Source organism: Schistocerca gregaria, chromosome X, assembly GCF_023897955.1.
Source record: "Schistocerca gregaria isolate iqSchGreg1 chromosome X, iqSchGreg1.2, whole genome shotgun sequence".
NCBI lineage: Eukaryota > Metazoa > Arthropoda > Insecta > Orthoptera > Acrididae > Schistocerca > Schistocerca gregaria.
Window position 1 is genome coordinate 308,717,026 of NC_064931.1, and position 22,898 is coordinate 308,739,923.

At 38.7% G+C, this 22,898-nt stretch overlaps 1 protein-coding gene across 29 annotated transcripts in view; it reads right to left on the bottom strand.

Moving 5' to 3' along the window:
• Window positions 1-15,697: 15,697 nt before the first annotated feature.
• Window positions 15,698-22,898, bottom strand: part of LOC126297414 (liprin-alpha-1-like) — a gene marked incomplete at its 5' end in the record, with an annotated part of 177,721 nt that continues 170,520 nt past the window's right edge. For all 29 annotated transcript variants that reach the window (XM_049988203.1, XM_049988202.1, XM_049988199.1 and 26 more), the window contains 1 exon segment: window positions 15,698-21,738. In XM_049988203.1, coding sequence (XP_049844160.1) covers window positions 21,652-21,738 — 87 coding nt within the window.

Here is a 22,898-nt window from a genome sequence, read left to right on the forward strand (position 1 = left end):
ATGGTTTTACACATGGGCGTAGAATTTCCCGGCACTATCTAAAACCAAACACAGGGGGAAAAAAAATGCGTTTTGGAAAGATCTTTGATGTGCAGCAACATGTGCGCCGCATACTTTCATAATATGAAAGTATAAATTTGAATTTCACCACACACCGTATGTTACTTTCCGAAGCATTGAAATCGAGTTGCGATGCCCTTTTGTAAGCCAGTCACAGCTCATGTCACATGGTCTTGCCAGCCGATGACAGCGGGTATTCAGAGATTAGGACACATAATGTAGTCAGCCAATAGCAACATCACTGTTAAGTTGCGCGAACACACAAACAGAAAAAGTTAATTGTTTAAATTAATATACATAGTGTTGCCACACGAAATGCAAAGCTTTCACATACAATATTGGTCTATACGATTAATATGCTGCAAGAGAAGCTACGCTTTCACATATAATATTGGTCTTTTATGCACATATTACAATTTAAGATATATCACACAAATGTGCCAGTAAAATTTTTAATAACAACATAAATTTCTGATCTTCTGGTCTTGAAATTCATCTCAATGGCCCGTTATCAAAGAGCTGAGTTTAAATGAGAGTGAAACGCTCTGTGATTTAAGAAATTCATAGTACACTCTTGCACATAGTTCCAGTGTAACTGCCAGACTGGTACTTTGACAGTAATGTTTTTCAAACCGCCATTCGGAATATTTTCCCATGACCTGTTAGAAATAGGTTCATTTCTGCAGTTACCAGAGGGCGCCAGATGACAGGCATCACCATGCTTGTGCAGCTATGAAGTCGTAGGGAGCCCGTATATTCATACGTGTAAAACATTAAAAGATCTTATGTCATAAAAGAAACAAGACATCAGAGGATACTCCAAGAACATCAGAATTTCATGACCCATACTAAAATGTGCACATTCAAAGTGCACATTTGTATGTCCAGATTCCCAGTGAAGTAGGCCACAACCTGATATTAAGTTTTCAGTGTGGTTTTTGGACGTACATTTTCTTGGAGTACCAATACTGTGTTATCTCATGTTTGGTTCTTTTTTATGGAATAATGCCATATGTGCAAGAAGTTGAAAACATGCACTTGAAATGCAGTGAACAGTGTGTGGAATTAAACACTTTGTTTCAAATATACACTACTGGCCATTAAAATTGCTACACCAAGAAAAAATGCAGGTGATAAACGGGTATTCATTGGACAAATGTATTATACTAGAACTGACAAGTGATTACATTTTCATGCAATTTGGGTGCATAGATCCTGAGAAATCAGCACCCAGAACCACCAACTCTGGCTGTAATAATGGCCTTGATATGCCTTGGCATTGAGACAAACAGAGCTTGGATGGCATGTACAGGTACAGTTGCACATGCAGCTTCAACACAATACCACAGTTCATCAAGAGTAGTGACTGGCGTTTTGTGACAAGCCACCATTGACCAGACATTTTCATCTGGTGAGAGATCTGGAGAATGTGCTGGCCAGGTCAGCAGTTGAACATTTTCTGTATCCAGAAAGTCCCGTACAGGACCTGCAACATGCGGTCATGCATTATCCTGCTGAAATATAGGATTTTGCAGGGATCGAATGAAGAGCAGAGCCACAGGTCATAACACATCTGAAATGTAAAGTGCCATGAATGCGAACAAGAGGTGACCGAAACGTGTAACCAATAGCACCCCACACCATCACGCCGGATGATACGCCAGTATGGCAATGATGAATACACATTTAAAATGTGCGTTCACCACGATGTTGCCAAACGCAGATGCGACCATCATGATGCTGTAAACAGAACTTAGATTCATCCAAAAAAATGACGTTTTGCCATTCGTGCACCCAGGTTCGTCTTTGAGTACACCATGGCAGGTGCTCCTATCTGTGATGCAGCATCAAGGGTAACCGCAGCCATGGTCTCTGAGCTGATAGTCCATGCTGCTGCAAAACATCATTGAACTGTTCGTGCAGATGGTTGTTGTCTTGTAAGTGTCCCCGTCTGTTGACTCAGGGATCAAGACGTGGCTGCACAATCCGTTACAGCCATGCGGCTAAGATCCCTGTCATCTTGACTGCTAGTGATACAAGGCCATTGGGATCCAGCAAGGTGTTCCATATTACCCTTCTGAACCCACCGATTCCACATTCTGCTAACAGTCATTGGATCTCAACCAACGCGAGCAGCAATGTCCCAATATGATAAACTGCAATCACAATAGGCTACAATCCAACCTTTATCAAAGTCGCAAACATGATGGTACACATTTCTCCTCCTTACACAAGGCATCAAAACAACATTTCAACAGGCAACAACAGTCAACTGCTGTTTGTGTATGAGAAATCGGTTGGAAACTTTCCTCATGTCATCACGCTGTAGATGTTGCCACCTTGTGTGAATGCTCTGAAAAGCTAATCATTTGCATATCACAGCATCTTCTTCCTGTCGGTTGAATTTTGCATCTGTAGGATGTCATCTTCGTGGTGTGGCAATTTTAATGGCCAGTAGTGTATTGTCTGCCTCAACAGAAAAGATTAATAAAAGAAAATTTCTTTAGCAAACAGACAAAAATAACTTCATTGTTCTGCAAGGCAATTAATGCTTTACTGTCAGAAAGGTGGAAATAAAATAAAATATGCAACTAGTAACCCATTTTAGCCTTCCTTAATTATGTGAATGTATTTTAATTCACTTGATAGCTCCCAGCCACAGAAATCTGTTTTCTTTTCATTTCACATCAGAGTAGTAAATGAAGAGAAAACAGCAAAATTGCTAAATGTAAACACAGGTCATGCGGAGATCACCCGCTCCCCAATTGTAAATCAGACTGCTCTGCACATCATCCCCGGCGCGGATCTACAATATTTCCGAATGGGTGCAATATCCCGCCACTACCTTGAGCATTTGAGATAGAACGATAAAAATTTTAAAAAAATCTAATTTTGAAAAATATGTTCATTTTGTAGTGCACATCATTCTGAAGAGTCTGGTGCATAAAACACAATTGTTCGAGGAGATGTAACACATTTTATTTGGTCGTAAGTGTGGCAAAGTGCAGTGCCTCGCCTCCTCTCACAGTATTCCTCTCAAGCATGAGATCGAACAGTAGTACGAAGTTTTTATACAAACTTGGCATCGTCATATTGTTCCATAATTTGTGTGATGTCCCCGTTTCTTCTCTTTCCTCACTCTAACAAATAGTCTTGTTATCACTAATTCTGTAACTGTTCTTGCCAATGTCAAAGCTTATTCACAGGTTGACTACACTAACTCTGCCAGAATCACCGGTTTGGCTATCCCGCGATTATTCTCCAGTTAGGCGTTGCTACATGTTCATACAACCCATTTTCCGCACTTCTTCTAGAATAGAACTTAAAGTGGCTGCTAGCCGGGGACTGTACAACTGGCCCTTACTAGTATAGCAATCTGGCCAAAAATTTTCTGTCAAATTTCATTTTCTTGGATACACCGAGAAGGTAATACATAATCTTTCTTACCTGTTATTTGTTTATTTCCACTCCTGTAGTATGAATCTACGGATTTTGCTAGGAATTATAACAAGGTTCATCATTTGCAAACCCAATCAACCACAGAATCAGACAACGGTTGGCATTCATCCATTCGGCCTTACTCCGCTCAGCTCGTATAGACCCTATTGTCTGTAGGAAAGTTTGTTTCTACATGCAACAAGGATTCCCCTGACAGAGACACTATGCACGCATTCACGAATCAACTTACGATTCATTCAGAAATCAGAATGTGTTCAAAAATGTTCAAAAAAACGACAGGAATGCTTTTCAAAGTCATATGAATAATCAACAGACTAACGTGCGCTGGATGTTAGTCGCTTTGTGAAACAAGGTTTTTCCCCTCAACAACATGAATTTGCCCCCACCCCCCTCCTAGATCTGTGCCTGCTGCGCGTGCATGAATCTGGCAGCTTGGGCGCTCCAGTAAAATTTTTCCAGGTAGCATCTAGCTGCTTGCTACGAACTGCTTACACAGCCAACAGCCACATTTATGTAGCCAGAAGTGGGAGAAGGTACTACTAAACTATATGTGTGCATGATCCTGCTCATAGCTGCTAAAATGAATCTAATGTAAGCATTTGTGACACCACGCTCATCCGAGGCAATTTGTTGTTATGAAACATTGCATAGTCTTCCTAAAGCCTTTGACACATTTTGCTGTTGGCAGACACTTGTATGAGCACTGTGTTTTGTTGCTGTATATGGCGCATTTCCTTTTTAAGTTTTATTTTCTTTTTTTCTTTTTTTTCTCGTTCATGTTTTATTGCTGCAGTATTATTAAGCAGTAGTGGGATACAGTAATATCCTTCCTGAGACGCGGCAAGGTAGGAGTAGGCAAAATGCAACAGGGAATAACAATATTAATGTGCCAATAGTAAACTGCAGGAGTGTCTATAGAAAGGTCCCAGAACTGCTCTCATTAATAAACGGTCACAACACGCATATAGTACTAGGGACAGAAAGTTGGCTGAAACCAGACGTAAACAGTAATGAAATCCTAAACTCAGATTGGAATGTATACCGCAGAGACAGGTTGGACAGTGATGGGGGAGGGGTGTTTTTAGCAATAAGAAGTGCAATAGTATCAAAGGAAATTGACTGAGATCCGAAATGTGAAACAATTTGGGTGAAGGTCACGGTTAAAGCAGGCTCAGACATGGTAATTGGATGTCTCTATAGGCCCCCTGGCTCAGCAGCTGTTGTGGCTGAGCACCTGAAGGATAATTTGGAAAAGATTTCGAGTAGATTTCCCACCATGTTATAGTTCTGGGTGGAGATTTTAATTTGCCGGATATAGACTGGGAGACTCAAACATTCATAACGGGTGGCAGCGAAAAAGAATCCAGTGAAATTTTTTAAGTGCTTTATCTGAAAACTACCTTGAGCAGTTAAACAGAGAACCAACTCTTGGCGATAACATATTAGACCTTCTGGTGACAAACAGACCCAAACTATTTGAAACAGTTACCGTAGAACAGGGAATCAGCAATCATAAAGCGGTTAGTGTATCGTTGATTTCAGCCGTAAATAGAAATAGTAAAAAAGGTAGGAAGATTTTTCTGTTTAACAAAAGTGACAAAAAGCAGATTACAGAGTACCTAATGGCTCAACACAAAAGTTTTGTATTAGGTACAAATACTGTTGAGGATCAGTGGACAAAGCTCGAAAACATCATACAATATGCATTAGATGAGTATGCACTAAGCAAGATCGTAAGAGATGGAAAAGAGCAACCGTGGTACAACAACCGAGTTAGAAAACTGCTGCGGAAGCAAAGGGAACTTCACAGCAAACTTAAACATAGCCAAAGCCTTGCAGACAAACAAAAATTACGCGAAGTGAAACGTAGTGTGAGGAGGGCTACATGATAGGCGTTCAATGAATTTGAAAGTAAAGTTGTATGTACTGACTTGGCAGAAAATCCTAAGAAATTTTGGTCTTATGTCAAAGCGGTAGGTGGGGCAAAACAAAATGTCCAGACACTCTGTGACCAAAATGGTACTGAAACAGAGAATGACAGACTAAAGACCGAAATACTAAATTTTTTTCCAAAGCTGTTTCACAGAGGAAGACTGCACTGTAGTTCTTTCTCTAGATTGTCGCACATATGACAAAATGGTAGATATCGAAATAGACGACAGAGGGATAGAGAAACAATTAAAATCACTCAAAAGAGGAAAGGCTGCTGGACCTGATGGGATACCAGTTCGATTTTACACAGAGTACGCGAAGGAACTTGCCCCTTCTTGCAGCGGTGTACCGTAGGTCTCTAGAAGAGCATAACGTTCCAAAGGATTGGAAAAGGGCACAGGTCATCCCTGTTTCCAAGAAGGGATGTCAAACAGATGTGCAGAACTATAGACCTATATCTCTAACGTCAATCAGTTATAGAATTTTGGAACACGTATTATGTTCGAGTATAATGACTTTTCTGGAGACTAGAAATCTACTCTGTAGGAATCAGCATGGGTTTAGAAAAAGATGGTCGTGTGAAACCCAGCTCATGCTATTCATCCACGAGACTCAGAGGGCCATAGACATGGGTTCACAGGCAGATGTCATGTCATTTCGCTACAAAATAGCAGGGCAGCAACTGAAAGCAGTTAATTCCATAAATTATCTGGGAGTACGCATTAGGAGTGATTTAAAGTGGAATGATCATATAAGGTTGATCGTCGGTAAAGCAGATGCCAGACTGAGATTCATTGGAAGAATCCTAAGGAAATGCAAAGGAAGTAGGTTACAGTACACTTGTTCGCCCACTGCTTGAATACTGCTCAGCAGTATGGGATCTGTACCAGATAGCGTTGATAGAAGAGATAGAGAAGATCCAACAGAGAGCAGCGCGCTTTGTTACAGGATCATTTGGTAATCACGAAAGCATTACGGAGATGATAGGTAAACTCCAGTGGAAGACTCTGCAGGAGAGACGCTCAGTAGCTCGGTACGGGCTTTTGTTAAAGTTTCGAGAACATACCTTCACCGAAGAGTCAAGCAATATATTGCTACTCCTACGTATATCTCGCAAAGAGACCATGAGGATAAAATCAGAGAGATTAGAGCCCACACAGAAGCATACCGACAATCCTTCTTTCCACGAACAATAGGAGACTGGAATAGAAGGGAGAACCGATAGAGGTACTCAGGGTACCCTCCGCCACACACCGTCAGGTGGCTTGCGGAGTATGGATGTAGATGTAGATATAGATGTATCGGTTCTTACCAGACAAAACTACAAAAATTTAACTGAAAACAAAAACAATGGAAAATTCCTGGAATTCTAAAAAATTCCCGCGTTTTTCCCAGTTTGCTCCCAGATGAAAAAAATTCCGGGTTTTTCCCGAATCTCCTGGGTTGTATACACCCTGTAAAAGTACTTGCAACATTTGAATTATCAGTCATAACATTGACTTTTAGTTTAATTTTTATGGAATATTTTATACTGACACTATCCTGTCTCCTATTTTGCAATGTCCCATCAGTTTTAATCCTACTATCTGTCAGGACATGCGTTCTTCTTGACATTTTTATGAATTCCTTTAAAATACTACAGTATTTTTGCAGTATGCTAGCAATGTGAGATCTTACTCTGGTCTTTACATAAACCTCCCTCTTCCTCTCACAAAACATTTTAATTCTCTTAGTTATCCATAGCTTACTTATTTTTTTAAATGGATCTCCTGGATAATTTTTTAGGAAAGCAACTTCCAAATATCAACACAAATTTACTATGGAATAAAATGAATTTGACATTGGCACACCTTTCTATATATACCTCATCCCATACCATCCCTTTTAGCTTACTCGAACACTGTATCCTGTCCTCATTAATAAGCCTCACTGCTTTGTATGAACCTGCCTCAGGGTTTGTTTATTTTGTGTATGATTAAAGTCCATGTGTTAGCATGTTTACCAGTATGGATTCTGATGCCAGATATGAATGTTACTTGATTCCCCCGTGAACTGTCATATTAGAATGAAGGAAATCTTGGAGTCTGAACCAGATAGGAAAAACCATGTAGTTACGTCAACATACAAGCTGCAGTGATGCTAAAGAGAGCATACTTCAGTATGCTGTTTCACTGTAGTCTATCTTGGAGACGTGTGAGACAGAGTTGTTTCTCAGGTGAAGAGGAGGAGGTGGAGCCTGGTGCCCAGAAGACATCCTTGCAAAATAAATAAATAAATAAATAAATATGGCTATAAGCACTATGGGACTTAACATCTGAGGTCATCAGTCTCCTAGACTTACAACTACTTACTTAAACCTAACTTAACCTAAGGACATCACACACATCCACGACCGAGGCATGATTCGAACCTGCGACCGTAGCAGCAATGCGGTTCCGGACTGGAGCACCTAGAACCACTCAGCCACAGCAGCCGGTGACATCCTTGCAAACCAACCACATTTTCAGAAGACAGGACCTCGCTGGCTGTACTCAGAATATGAACCAATCATAGTTATTACCACTTATTACAAGCAAAGACATTCAAAGGGACAAAGAGAAGAAAATGCTTAGAACTATGGGACAGCATGACACTACTGAATGCTACAAAGTGCGATATAAATTGGGATTGACTTTCTGGCTTCCAGCAGTAATAACAGGGACAAAGTGTCTCAATCTAACAAATCAACCACTGCACCTGCCAGATAATCCTCTAAAAATATCGTCAGATAGGAGCCTGATCTACCTGAACACTATCCTGTATTGTACAATACTCGTTTCTCTTGACGATCTTATAGCAGCACAGATAGGACCATTAGTGTGGAACAGATGTTCCAACATAACCAACAGTACCACAGCAAGTACCCACACAGAGCGATGGTCAAAAAAACCTCATCTTTGAATGCCATCTTAATCCTGGCTCTCGCATAGCTTATGCCTATCAATGGCAGAGAAACATACTACCTCCGTAATTTCCAGTCCATTATGTTACACATGAGTGGGTCATCCCTAAGATTTGTAAAGTTACGAGCACCCCAGCCTCTGCACACCATCTGACAGAATGGGAAATAAAGAAAAAACAGTGAGGAAGTTGTAAATGAGAGTGTAAGAGAATGTAAACAATACTGTATTATTTGATTGACTGAATCTTCCCAAGGGGGGAGTAGTATTCCAGCAACACCCCTCCATTCAGAATTCACACCCAAAGGCGAGATGGGCAAGCCACCTGTATATGAAATCCTGCTGCCAGGACTAGAATATCGCTGAAGCAGCACAGTTCAAGACACCAGTCTGCCACTGTTGCGACCTAAATTTTCTCACAAGCTGGCGCAACACTGTGATGCCTTTATCACCTATGTGACCAAAGGTGGTGAGCTCTGTTACAACAAAGCTAAGCAGAGCCACTATAAATACCCACCACTGAGACCCTAGCAGTACCTCATCTTCATCTGCCATCGACAACAAGATACGACACGCCAGCCAGCAGTGCTGGTGCCACCAAGAGGCAACCACCTTCAGGGTGACTTTGTCCAATCCCAGGACATCTCTGAGAGGTTCAGGATTCGGGGTCTGTGCACCATTCCACCTGACACATGAGTGCCTGCCAGAAAAGGAGGCTGTCTAGTGCACATGCCTGTTGCCTGCCAAACAATGACATTCTTTGAGGTAGCTCTCCTGCCCAGCATTCTCACACTGCTGCAGCCATGCACATCACCATATGTTATGCCGAACTAGCAACTGCTGCCTAGATGTCTTTGCATGCCACCAAGTCACCACTGTCAATCTCATTATGAGCATATCACACAATAAAGACTGTTATTGCTAATTGACAGCTTCTGATTCTAAAAGCACCAGGTAGCTAGTAATACGTAAACCATCAAACTGCACACGCCACTGTGAGAGAACAATCTTGGCATTAACGGTATCTGCACCCCTAACACCAGTAAAGATATATGAAACAAAGAGAAGTAAAACTCTTTTATATCATCTTACAGAATTACAGAAGAGGAGGTGCAGGAGGGGGGGGGGGGGGGGCGAGGGAGAAGGGGAGAGAGAGAGAGAGAGAATATTTGCAGGAGGAATGATGTACTCTGTGGGAACACTGGAGTACCAGTCGACATCCAAATTCAGGAGTGTTAATACTGAGCTGTCAGTCAAATGTAAGGGCTAAAAACCCAGAGCACTAAATGGTAGGGCATAATGAAGGATAAAAAAAATTGAAGTTGGTCTATGGAAAACATTAACTAAGAGAATGGTGTAAAAATGTGTGCAAGTTACGAGCAGATGACTGTTAAGAGCTTAGTATCCCAGTCTGTAAATCCAGTTTTAGGTTTTCTATGGTTCCTCAAAATCACTAAAGGCAAGTGTCAGGATGTTTCTTATGAAAAGTCCATGTCCAATTTTTTCTCTCATTTTTGTCCAATATAAGGCTCTCACTCCACCACTAATGGCCTCCTTGTCAAGGGACATTAATTCCTACTCTTCCTTCTTTCTTCAGTGGTGCTAAGACAGATGATTCAATTAACCTGAGTTCTCAGACAAGTGTAAAACTCTAGCCATCTAGTTCCATAGCATGTTCGGCAGTAGGAAAATGGTTCAAACGGCTCTGAGCACTAAGGGACTTAACTTCTGAAGTCATCAGTCCCCTAGAACTCAGAACTACTTAAACCTAAATAACCTAAGGACATCACACACACCCATGCCCAAGGCAGGATTCGAACCTGTGACCGTAGCGGTGGTGTGGTTCCAGAATGTAGCGCCTACAACCGCTCGGCCACTCTGGCTGGCTTGGCAGTAGGACATTTTGCTGGTATGAACATATATCATCTCGGTGTTTGTTTGACCTGCACTTGCTTTTTAATCTTCCTCAACCTATCTCTCAATCCTAACTAATCGTTCTGAAAGCTATGATAGTGTTTTTGCTTTCACTTTTACATGTGTTTATCAACAGTACTAAATACTTCACCCCCTGAAGATGATTAATGGCCAGAAACTCTGCCTCACATTTTATTGCTTTTATCAACAGAAAGAAATTATACTTACCAGAAAACAGCTATTGGAACAACTACATCTGGACACACCCACAGTTCAAACCATGGTGCCTCCAACCTTTGTAAATTTTAGAACTATTAGATACTTGCATGACAGATTAGAACCTTAGTCACATTTCACATTTTCTTAAAAAATTAGTCAGTTCTGCATTCACTTTATTTCCCAAAGAGTAATATGAACTATTTTCTAAAAATCTGCATTCTGTTTATATGACACACTAATAAAATGTGCATGAAATATTTGAAAATTAAAATAGCTGAAACTGCAGCCTTTCAGATTTGACACTCAAGTTTTCATATTTGCATAGATCTTTTGCTGCCTAGCTGGATGATATATTTCTGGAAATAATGCAGTGAGAAGCTAGTTATTTACAACACTTCTTGAGGTAATCTACATCTACATCTACATCCTTACTCCACAAGCCACCATACAATACATGGCAGAGGGCACCTTCTGCTACTATTAGTTATTCTCTTTCATGTTCCACTAGCAAATAGAGCGAGGGAAAAATTACTGTCTATACGCCTCCGTACAAAGCCATATCTCTCTTATCTTGTCTTGTCTTCACTGTCCTTAAGCGAAATGTGCATTCGAGGCAGTAGAATGATTTTTCAGTCAGCTGCAAGTACAGATTCTCTAAGTTTTCTCTACAGTGATTCACAAAAAAGCACAATTTCACTCCAGGGATTCTCATTTGAGTTCACAAAGCATCTCCACAATACTCGCATGTTGATTGAACCTATCAGCAGAAAATCTGGCTGCATGCCTTTGAACTGCTTCAATGTTTTCCTTTAATCTGACCTGGTGGGGGTTCCTAACACTCTAGCAGCACTCAAGAATGGCTCGCACTAGTGTTATAAACATGATCTTTTTAGATGAGCTGCATTTTCCTAAAATTCTCCAGATGACCCAATGTCAGCCATTTGCCTTACCTACTACTGATATTACATGTTTGTCTCTCTTCATATCACTTTACAACCTTATGGCTAGATATTATTTAATCTATATGATTGTTCCAAGTACCAGACCACTAAAACTGTATTCGAACATGATATCGTTGTATCTCTTACTTATATGCATTAACTTACATTGGTCTACACATAGATCAAGCTGCCATTCATCACGGAAACAAGAAATTTTGTTTTAGTATTCTTGTCTCCTCCTGGAGCTAATCAGTGATGACCCATTCCCATACAACGTAGTCTTATCAGCAAACAGCCACAAACTAATGGTCACCCTGTCTGTCAGACCATTTATGTGTGTAGAGGACAAGATCAGTCCTACTGCACTTCCCTGGGACACCCCTGGTGATACCCTTGTCTCTGATGAACACTCACCATTGAGGACAACATACTGGGTTCTGTTACTTAAGAAGTCTTCGAGCCACTCACATATTTGGGAACCTAACCCATATACTTGGACCTTCGTTAACAGTCTGCAATGGAGTATCATGTCAAGTGCGTTCCAGAAATCTAGGTATATGGTATCTGCCTGGTAACCTTCACCTGTGGTTTGCAAGATATCATGAGAAAAGGGCAATCCGAGTTTCACACATATGATGCTTTTTAAATCTGTGCTGATTTTTGGACAGCAGTTTCCCCATCTTAAAAAAATTTATTATATTTGAACTGAGAATATGTCCAAGAATTCTGCAGCAAACCGATGTTAAAGATCTTGGACTATAATTTTACAGGTCCGTTCTTTTACCCTTCTTATATACAGTAGCCACCTACGCTCTTTTCCAGTTGCTTGTGACTTTGCATTGGGCAAAAGATTCACAATAAACACAAGCTAATTAAGGGGCTAAAGGCCAAAGAGTACTCTCTGTAAAGCCAATTTGGGATTCCATCCAGGTCTGGCAACTTATTTGTTTTCTAATCTTTTAGTTACTCCTTAATGGCAGAGATGCCTATTTCTTTGTCATCCATACAGGGGTCTGCACAATGGTCAAATGATTGTATATGTCTCTCCGATCCTCCAGTGTGTAAAATTTAAAACTTCACTTTCCCTTTTGCTGCCTTCTAGTGCCACACCTGACTAGTTGATGAGCAATTTGATGGAAGCCTGTAACCCACTTAGTGATTTCACACAGGAACAGAATTTTCTCAGGTTTTTGGCATGATCTCATCCTAACACATGACTGTGGGACTTCTTGTATTCTTTGGGCATTCATCTTTTTGTAGCCGCCTGAATTTCTAGTGAATTTTGCTTGTCAACATTTCTGCATCCTTTTTTGGACTTAGAGTGCAACGATCTCTGCCTCTCAGCTTTTTCTGAATTTTGTTATCAAGCCACGATGGATCTTTTCCATCCTTAATATACTTACCCAGCACATACTTCTCTAGAGTGTGATATACAATCAGTTTAAGCTCTGCCCATAATTCCTCTACAGCCATCATATTGGAACTAAATGATGCCCATTCATCATCTACATTGGATGCTAACAATTGCTTATCTGCTCTTTCCAGCATAGAAACTCTACTAGCATTCTTGATGTATTTATGTACTTAAGTAGCTTTTGTCACTATGATGAAAACATGATCAGTAATCCCTGTACCTATACCAACATTACTGATAAGGTCAGGCACATTTTAGTTGCAGTATTTCTGGTGCGTGTGGGTTGTCATGCTAACTGTTCAAGACAGTTTTCGCAGAATATAATCAGAAGAACTTCACAAGACTCTCTCTCTTTACCACCTGCTAGTAATCCATAGTATATACTTTGTAGGTTAAATTCACTTCCAACTAATATTGAATGATCTGGATATTTCTGTGATACTGACTGTAGACTTTCTTTGAATGATTCTACAACTGTTATGGCAAAATAGTGTGGCCAGTAAAATGATCCAATGGTTAACTTAAGTTCATCCACGCTGGTTACTTGCATACAGATAACATTACAATCAGATTCAATTTCCACCTCACCAGACACAGTATTTTTGTCAATTGCAATGAAAACTCCCCCTCCTATGGTACCTAACCTGTCTTTTCCACGTATGTTCAAATTAAATATTTCAGTGTTTTCTATTTCAGGTTACATATAGTTCTCATTTCTGAGTATAATTTGAGTGCAACAGCTTTCCTGGGAGTGGTAAATTCAGTGGCTTTCTTATGATTGCTTCAGCAATTTACCATTAAAATCTTGACATCTGCAGTGTCTTTACTTTGTAAGTGATCTGACTTCACTCTCTGTACATTGACTAGTGAGCATTCATCAGATGACCTCAAGCTACTGCGTATCCTAAAAACAGAAACACATTATCTCTGCATGTACTCTGTTACCTGAGTAGCTGCTTCCTTTGTGTAGTGCACCACTGACCTATCAAGAGGAGTCCTACAATTCACACCAGATTATGCAGCCAAAAGCATCACAGAATCAATGAAGCCATTGGTTGAGATCCTCCATTCTGCTCCAAACCTAAGGACCCCAATCAACTCTAGGAACAATGCTGCAAATTACAAGCACTGCTTGCACCCTGTGTGAGAGGCCAACACAGCCTTCATCACTTCTGCCAGCTGCTGATACAAACTGAGGATGATCTCAGAACACAATCAAAAGGTGTCGTTGGTGACAACATGGGACACAACTTGAAGATGACTGCACCCTGCACCCTCGATAGCCCCAGGTAGGGCTTCCTCCACATCTCAGATGAGGCTGCTGACAGAGATACATTGTGCACTTCTTCTAGCTCTGTAAGCATGTTTTCCTATAGGCTCTATAACACACCCAGCATTGGAGCTCCCAATAAAAAGCAACCCTTTCTGCTGTGGTCCTACTTGGGCCCTGCTGAACAAACAGCCACATGTCAACTCACAGGGTGAATGAGCGAGGCCAGGTCACAAGGCCAAGCCCCACACTGAGTCTCCACCTTGAGCAACACAACAGTGTTATGGCCGGCCACTCACTCTGTGATAAGTGAAGATACCGTGCACCAGGTACACTGGAAGGTGCCTCACCAGCAGAGCTCATTAGTGAAACAAGTGACTCCTGGGGTGTCTCTTCCGACATACCAGTTCCTCCACTGCCACTACAGCCTGAGGCTGCAGGCTACAGATGGCTGACTACATCCAACAGTGTCTTCAGCTGTTCATAAACTGCAACCAACTCCTCCTGTGTTCGCACACTTCCTGCTCTCTCCTTGTCCATGCAACTGCTAAAATTCTAATGAATGCAACAGGTAAAAAAAACTGCTGTCTTTTAGACAAGGACCTGCACTAACCAACTTGTTAAAAACAAATGCAGGCTACTAGAGGAAACACTGAGTATATCGCTGACACTAGTTCCTTGCATGCAGGCACACACAAACAGAGGATCTACTCTGGAAGTGGTCCACAAACAGAGGCTGGCCCCTGACAAGGAAAGGAGAGAGTGGGTAGTCACATTAATATATTCAAAACTATGTGACTATGGCACTGCAGGCAGCACTAAGCTACACTACAGAAACTACAAGCTACAAAGGATGAAAAGAAAACATAGAAATGACTCCTGTCACCTTTTGCATACAGATTTGCACTACCAAACTACTAGAAAACACTGAAACTACTTCACTGAACAATGACAGACAAGGATGATCAGCCGATATCAAATGTCGCCAGCCTAAATAGTGACATCTACCATAGCATCACTAGAAATGGACGAGTGATGTGGATGGTGAACTGCTTGAGCTGTTGCTAAATGTTGCAGGCAGACAATCAAACTCTGCAGCATCATCATTACTTGCGAATCATAATGCAGTCATTTTACTGCAAATAAGTCTGAGGCCTCATTATGTTAAGATTACCTTAACTAGTGTAGCCATTTTATTTCTTTGAGCCTCACTTCTGGATAACCATTTGTGTAAATGTTAGTTCAGAAATCTTGGTGAGGTGACCTTCACAACAGACAATTTATTATGTTCATGATCCATTGACTTCTATGGGATCCACAGCTTTCAGCAAACATTGGTCTCAGGTTATTTTGATATTTTAGTTTTTTGTATTATCACCCTTGAATTTGCGAATTATAACCCAGATGCTGAAGAAGACAGTAGCTGAAAATATATGTTTTTTTTTTTGCATGAAATGCTTGCTGTAAATGTGAATGCAGGAAATAAAGCACAAATATGTAGCTCGGTGTTTCATAAATCTAAAAACTAGAAATAAATTCATTCAGCCAATATAGAGATATGATGAACAATTTAATCACAATGTGTCAAAATAAACATAAATGGAAAGCATTAGGCTGTCAAGATACGTTCCCAGTACATATTCATTGTCTCGACCTCTCCCCCCTTCCTTCTCCCAAGTCACCTTCATAGGTCTACATTACATTTAAGTACTCAGGTGTAACTCATGATCAAGTACAAACAGTCAGAAATGTGAGAATAAAGTCTGTGAAGAACTTTATTTACATATTTCAGTATGTTTAGATGTATAACATGTTTGACTTATGACAAAGAACAGTAAATAACAAGATAGTCACATTCTGCACTGGAAATAAAACTTTCAAATCAGTTTTCTATAGTTAAGTTTATTCATTGCCTTACTCAGTACACAGCACTCTTCACTCCGAACACTGTACAATACATAAAATGTATTTCCATGCCTAGTTAAGTAAGTTCCAAAACAATTTATTTTAGTTATGGGAAATGCTGCTTCATTTAATGTGATTTTCCAACCAAAGAATATTTTTCCCTCTCTGATAAAATGTTTTACACTTACATATGCTCACTTTTTTATTTTTTTATTTTTATGACGAAAGGCATACAGAAATTCTGGAAAAAAGCACAATAAAGCATTAACTTTTACACAAAAAACTACTGCTTGCCATGTGTCTTTAGTAAAATGTTAGTTTCCTCTTTAAATACAGAAAATTTCAAGAACAGTGGAATGTGAGCTTTTCTTGCACTGTTAATTTCATTCTCAACATTTTGAGAGTAATCTTTTATTGACACTGAAATATTTCTAGCATATATTTTTTAATATGCCAAAAACATTATTCTCACACTGATAATTGCAGTAGCTTTTACACTCTCTTCATGCAATGCCTGATGAAAATATTTATTATTACATGATATTGTAGAATATCCAGAGTGAAATTGGTTTTGCAGAGCTTGTCTCTTTGCTTTCTTTCTCTTTATTATACCTAGCATAACTTTCATGTTGGAGATGTACTCTGAATTCTACCCTATGAATAAAGAAGAGCTGAAAATGTACTGTTGTTAAAAATAAAAGCTGCACACTTCAAAATAACTTATAAAACAACAACAACCAATCCTGCACAATTATAAATGGTGAACACGCATCTAACAATGACAGCCTGCTGTAAGGACAAAATTTTCAGCTCAGAATTTCTACTATCTTTTTAATGCTACACTACATTTGCAATGTGATTCCACAGCTAAACAGTCAATGGTTATCATGCTGAACATAATTTTTACATCAAGACTTGCAAATATGGTAACTGGTACAATTAGAAACATGTATTCCAGCCTCTCCAACAGTTCTCAAAAACAGAAGTATGCATAAACCATAAAGCAATCAACCATTAATCTGGTAGTCACAGTTAGTGACATCCCCAAGAAGTTTTAAATACAATAAATCAAAGAATTTTATTTTGGTGCTAACTGTGAAGTACACTGAAATAATTTTATTTAAAGCAATAAATGACTCTTCTTAGATGTAAACAAGAATTTTGAAGACATATGTGCTTCAAAGTTTTTGTTTCCTTGGGAAAAAAATATGACTCATAAATATCACTTCGTAACACCCTTATTTCATTTTCTATCACTATGTCATTTACTGGAGGGGCTTCAGTAGGTACATGGCATATTAAGCTGTCCCCATATACATGTTTACAAGTACATTTCCATCCAGCTATGATAAATAGTAAACAGCTGACAAGCTGAAATAACATACCACCAACATATGTGATTTGAAAGAGAATGTAACATCTACCAAAATCACAATCAGCATCAACATTTGTAATGCAGTGACATAACCACAAAGAAGCTGTACACTGAACATAAATAAACCACAGAATATATCAAAACAGTTACTGTGTGTAAAATTAATAAATGCACCTTTGATCAACACATCAGTCAACTTAATTTCTTGTTAAGTTGATCCACTGATAAATACATAAGCTATCTTATGTATTTGTTTGATGTGTAAACAATAAATGAAGTTCTTTACAAGAAGTACTATTTACAGTAGTTCAATAAATAACTTAAATTTGTAGGTGAAATTGTAAAGGAAGTTAATAATAAAATAAAAAATGAAAGCCACAGATATACATAAAAGTCATCAAGAAGGCTGCAACAATCAGAAAGAACTGAAGGTCATGGTAGAACAAATGCAACAAAAAAATCCTAAGATGCTAGAACCACAGATTTCGTAGATTATATACAGAGAGATGAATCAGGCAATTCACATAGTCTGTGGCAGAGGTTATCACCAAATGATAAAGAATGCAAGATGTAGATAGATAGATAGATAGAGAGAGAGAGAGAGAGAGAGAGAGAGAGAGAGAAGCAGGGAGGGGGCAATAAGATTATCATTCTTTCTTGGGATTGTGCTTTTAGTGTCATGATAATCCCCTTGGCATCTGGCAAAGATTTGATGTTTCTTCATTTGTTTTGCTCATTAGGAAGAAACATGTTATTGTGGTAGCCTGATATTACATATTAATTTTGAAGAATATGTGTCTGTCTTACTGTGACCTTCGTTTCTTTTCTGCGAGTGCAGTACAGTCAGATTCATGTATACTGTAATTACTAAATGTGATGTAGAACAACTCTCTTGAACAGCTACTTAATGTATTGGAGAATGGTACTGATGGTCAAAATGGTAACTTATAACAGTACTGAACACAAATTAACAATTGTTAAATAATGGAGTGACTTTACAATAAACATTATAGAAATATCTTAGGCAACAACATGCAAGTCTATTTTACTCTTAGCCACAAAGTTACGCAAAATGCATGTAAGCAACATATAAGATAAATCTCGAGTAAACCTAATTTGTCTACATGTTCCGATTAAGAGCAGAAAGTAGTTTTCAAAACATTCATGCTAAACACATCAGTCTTGGACACACTGAAAAAAGGCAGAATTAACTTTATAAACCTATATCATCCACCATCAGTCAACTGTAAAAATATACTTCATTCAATGAATATATATAATCTCGAGTCTGATAATTATGAAAAATAATTTAAGAGAGAGAATACCAGCTGCTCGCAATTGAGACTTTTACGCATCTTTCGGGACATTTTTCCTCTGAAAGTAATGGTGATCTATCTTTTGTACTTTGTAATGAACTGTTTGGATGGAATAAATTGTCTACAATGCTGATGCTTCCCCATAACAAAATTAATTTGCAAGCATAGCCTTCATTATTCATCCAGTACCATCACCATGCACTAGTGGCCTTTCATTTATGGTAAACAGGGATATGTTCTTCACTGTATTACAACAGGTAAATGTGGGAGGGGAAAACCACACAAACACACCTCCACAGCATGTTTCACACATCAGCCAAGTCAAATAGGATACTCTTGAACCTAAAATGGCAATGTCAATCACTAACATGGAAGAAATATGTAATAAAAAGGAAAAAAAATCTAAGACAAAAGTCCAAAATGATAGAAGAAAGTCAACAATTAAATATGGTGTAACATACATAAAAATACACAATCTGTAAAGAACAGTTCTGATAAATGGATGGAATTGTTTGATTGGAATGACACCAGTTCCTGCAACAAATGGACAAATAAACATTATACTGTCAGTGATTTTCAATTACAGTGATTCTTTATGCCACTGTGAAGCCAGAACACTTCACTGTATGCTTCACAAGTCACATACTGATATAGTCATAATTACAAACCACTAACAGAAGTTCATCAATTTTTCTCAGAACACAGCACTCTTTTTCAAAAATGAATTGAAGGATTAACTTTCTCAGCATATACAAAGACTCTTGTTGCCACAGAAATGTACTACTTATTAACCTTAAAAGCATCCCCACAATAATCTATCCTTGCAGTGTTTCCTTGAAATAAATAACATGAAAAGGAAAATAAAATAAGTGCATTATAGCTGTGAAGCTGTGTTCTGTTGTGAAACTGTAGACTTACATAAAATATAAATTCCAAACATAAAGAAATTGTAAAAAGTTAAAAAAAATTACCTACAAGTTGCACAAATGTTGTCCTTAAAATTCAACTGAAAAGAGAGGCTTTTTAATTTACTTTGTATTATGATACAATAGTTTCTGTGCTTACTAATTATATGCACTATTATCAGCAATGTACAAACACTTAAAAGTATTACTGCTGGAACAATGTGTGGAGATGGGGGGACATTTGCAGCAGTAGATATACTTTCACAAAGCATTTAGACAGACAATGCACAAAGACACAGACTGGGTTTTATGTATACAATCTTTCCAGTGTGTTTACAGTTCAATATGTTTCTGTTCACTGCACCATTTATTTATTAGGCCAGCACCTATTAAAAACATCCACATTATTTAAGCAAGTAAGCAACATGTGGCAACATTCTATACAAAATCAGAGCTATTACAGTATCTTGTGGTTTCACTTACATTATTCACAGTTACTTATGTGAGAGTTTTTTTTACAACTGTAGGATTTATTTCATTGGTCCTTCTTTAGTATTTAGACTAAGGAACGTATCTAATGACAATGTAGCAAGAAAGATTTATTATAGCCAATGAAATATTAGAGAAAAGGCCATATCACCAGTTCCAATACTTCACTTCAGGAAATTATGAGTATAAAATAATACTGGAGACAATGGGTACACAGTGTCTGATATACATTCTCATACAGCAAATTTTCCAACATATTTGTACACACTATTTATACAACTTCCAACAACTTTGGTAACCTTTTCATTTAACTAGAATCAAATATCAATTCATGCAATACAATTCTTTGAAATAATCTTCATTTTGTACAATTACCTAGGCTCATAAACTTCTATGAATTTCAACATGTCATCTGCCACCATCTTCTACATAATTGAATGCTTTCTGAGCAACAGAGCACCTCTTTCTGATAATCAGTAATGATGTGATGACACTGAACAGTTTCAACAACTACCGGAAATGACAAAGTAATGATTTAAATATTCAGGAAACATTACACATCACTTATTAATATAATAATACACAATACAATAAGCGGAAATACTGACTTTATCCGCACCTGTGTCTCTCCGATGGCACTGGCTCGCGTAATAATGCATTTACAATACTTAATATTACTCTTAAAGCTCTCTGTCGTCGACGAAACATAACACTAGATTTTTTTTTTTTTAATAAATGTCATAAACAAAACTTAAAAACTTCATCTCTCGACAAGGATGGAGGTAGCATAGGATTCATAGTGGGCATTTCTGATGATTCGACAGTAACACTACACTCTTTAACAGTTCTGAGAATCGACTGGTTTTTCTTTTTAACACTTTGTACAACACAGATAAATGAGTTAATAATGAGATTCAGTTCTGCTGATGATTTAGTTTTTGAAGTTCAAGAAATACCTAACATTCAAAATGCAATAAAAGAGTTACAATATCACTGTCTGACTTATCAACTGACGCTTCAAAACTCTACACACATTTTATTAGAAAAGAACAGAGTTTGTCCATGGAAATTCTACCAAATATTATACAAATTTTGTAAGCTGCAGCAGCAAAGGTACTACAGCTCATTATACTTCAGTCACAGTGACCGGTCATTAAACATTTGCTTATGATAAGTCCAATTGCTTGGACATATTTTTATGTCTTAAAACAAACTCTAGTTTACAGTGTCTTATAAAACATCAACTCCTACCATGTTACTGATAATTTTAGACTTGATGTAGTTGTGTACATTTTAAATAAAATATCAGTTATACAGTATCTTGTCAACAGAATGACTCAGAAACGTACATCTTGTAGGGTTATGTGATCTTCTGGAAGCAGAACCAAACATATGGACACGATGCAAGCAAGTCACTCAGTACATTTCTTAACAATCTGGCAAATAACACAGCCACACACAGTCAAGCAATGTCCACAGCAATCTATGTGTGTGGGTGTCTTGTGGTGTAATATCAAGATTTGGGTAACTCAGATTCAATTCGGCGTTCTGTTGCTACCGACAATAAGTTGTTGAACTCCATCTCGAGCATCTGCCGTGCCTGCAAGGAAATTTAAGAAACATTTTAAGAATCATATACAATTTAGTGACTAACAAGTGTCAAAAGGCAAACATATTTATTCATTTTGTTCAAACTTGATGTTTGTGAAGTGTTACTGTGTACTAAGCAAACGTCCTTTTTCAATCCACAATGGCCTATCATTATTCATGGGTATTTGTAAATAGTAACAGCTACAGCTACCAATAAACTAGCTCTGATAAACACTTTTTTAATAATACTACATGTTCATGTCAAGTATTAAGCTTGCAAGAATTTCCAACATATCAGACTGGAATACAGTACTTGTAACACACAGGACTTGTACAAAAAAGAAATGAAGAAATTTGTTAGTTAATATGGCATATGGCCACTACTGACAAGTATATATCTAATGGCTGTAATGACAACAATGATGAATCTTTGACTGTGCTGCATTATTACCACATGACAATTTACTTCTTATGGAAGACATTGTGATATTTTTGCAAGATGGCGGCGAGAGAGTGATGTGCGTTAGCTTGGCTTGCAAGTTTACGTGAAATCTGGAGTTGTTTTAAGCAGTTAGGCTAGTCTACATATACTAAAGCCGTATATCTACTGCCGAGTGTCGTATTTCACATCACATACTGAGACCAATTACACGGAATCACACTTAAAATGGAAAATCGCCGAACAACGCGCAGTGCAGCCAATGTCCAGGCCGGAGACAGCGCAGCCGTGGAGTCTACACCGGGAGTTGTGGCCGCTTCACCCGGCATCGCTGACATCGCCGCACTCGTGAAGGCTGAGGTGAGCGCCGCGCTGCAGGCTAAGGAGACGCTCGGGCTTGTTGTTCAAACCATCACTGATGCTGTCACTGCAGCAGTGACGGACAAAATACAGAAAACTCTGGAGGCGAATGCGAGCGAGATCCGTGCACTGGACACTTCGTTAAAAGCAAGTGAGGAAAAAACACGACTGCTCGAACAGAAGTTGATCGAGAAGACAAACGAGCTTGAACAGTATCAGAGACGCAATAATCTCAGACTGTTCGGCATTCCAGAGAGCAGCAGAGAGAGCACAGATGAACTTGTGATAAACCTCGTCCAAGAAAAGCTAGGCATGCGAATGACTCTGAGTGACATTGACAGAAGTCATAGAGTGAGTGGTAAGTCGCCAGG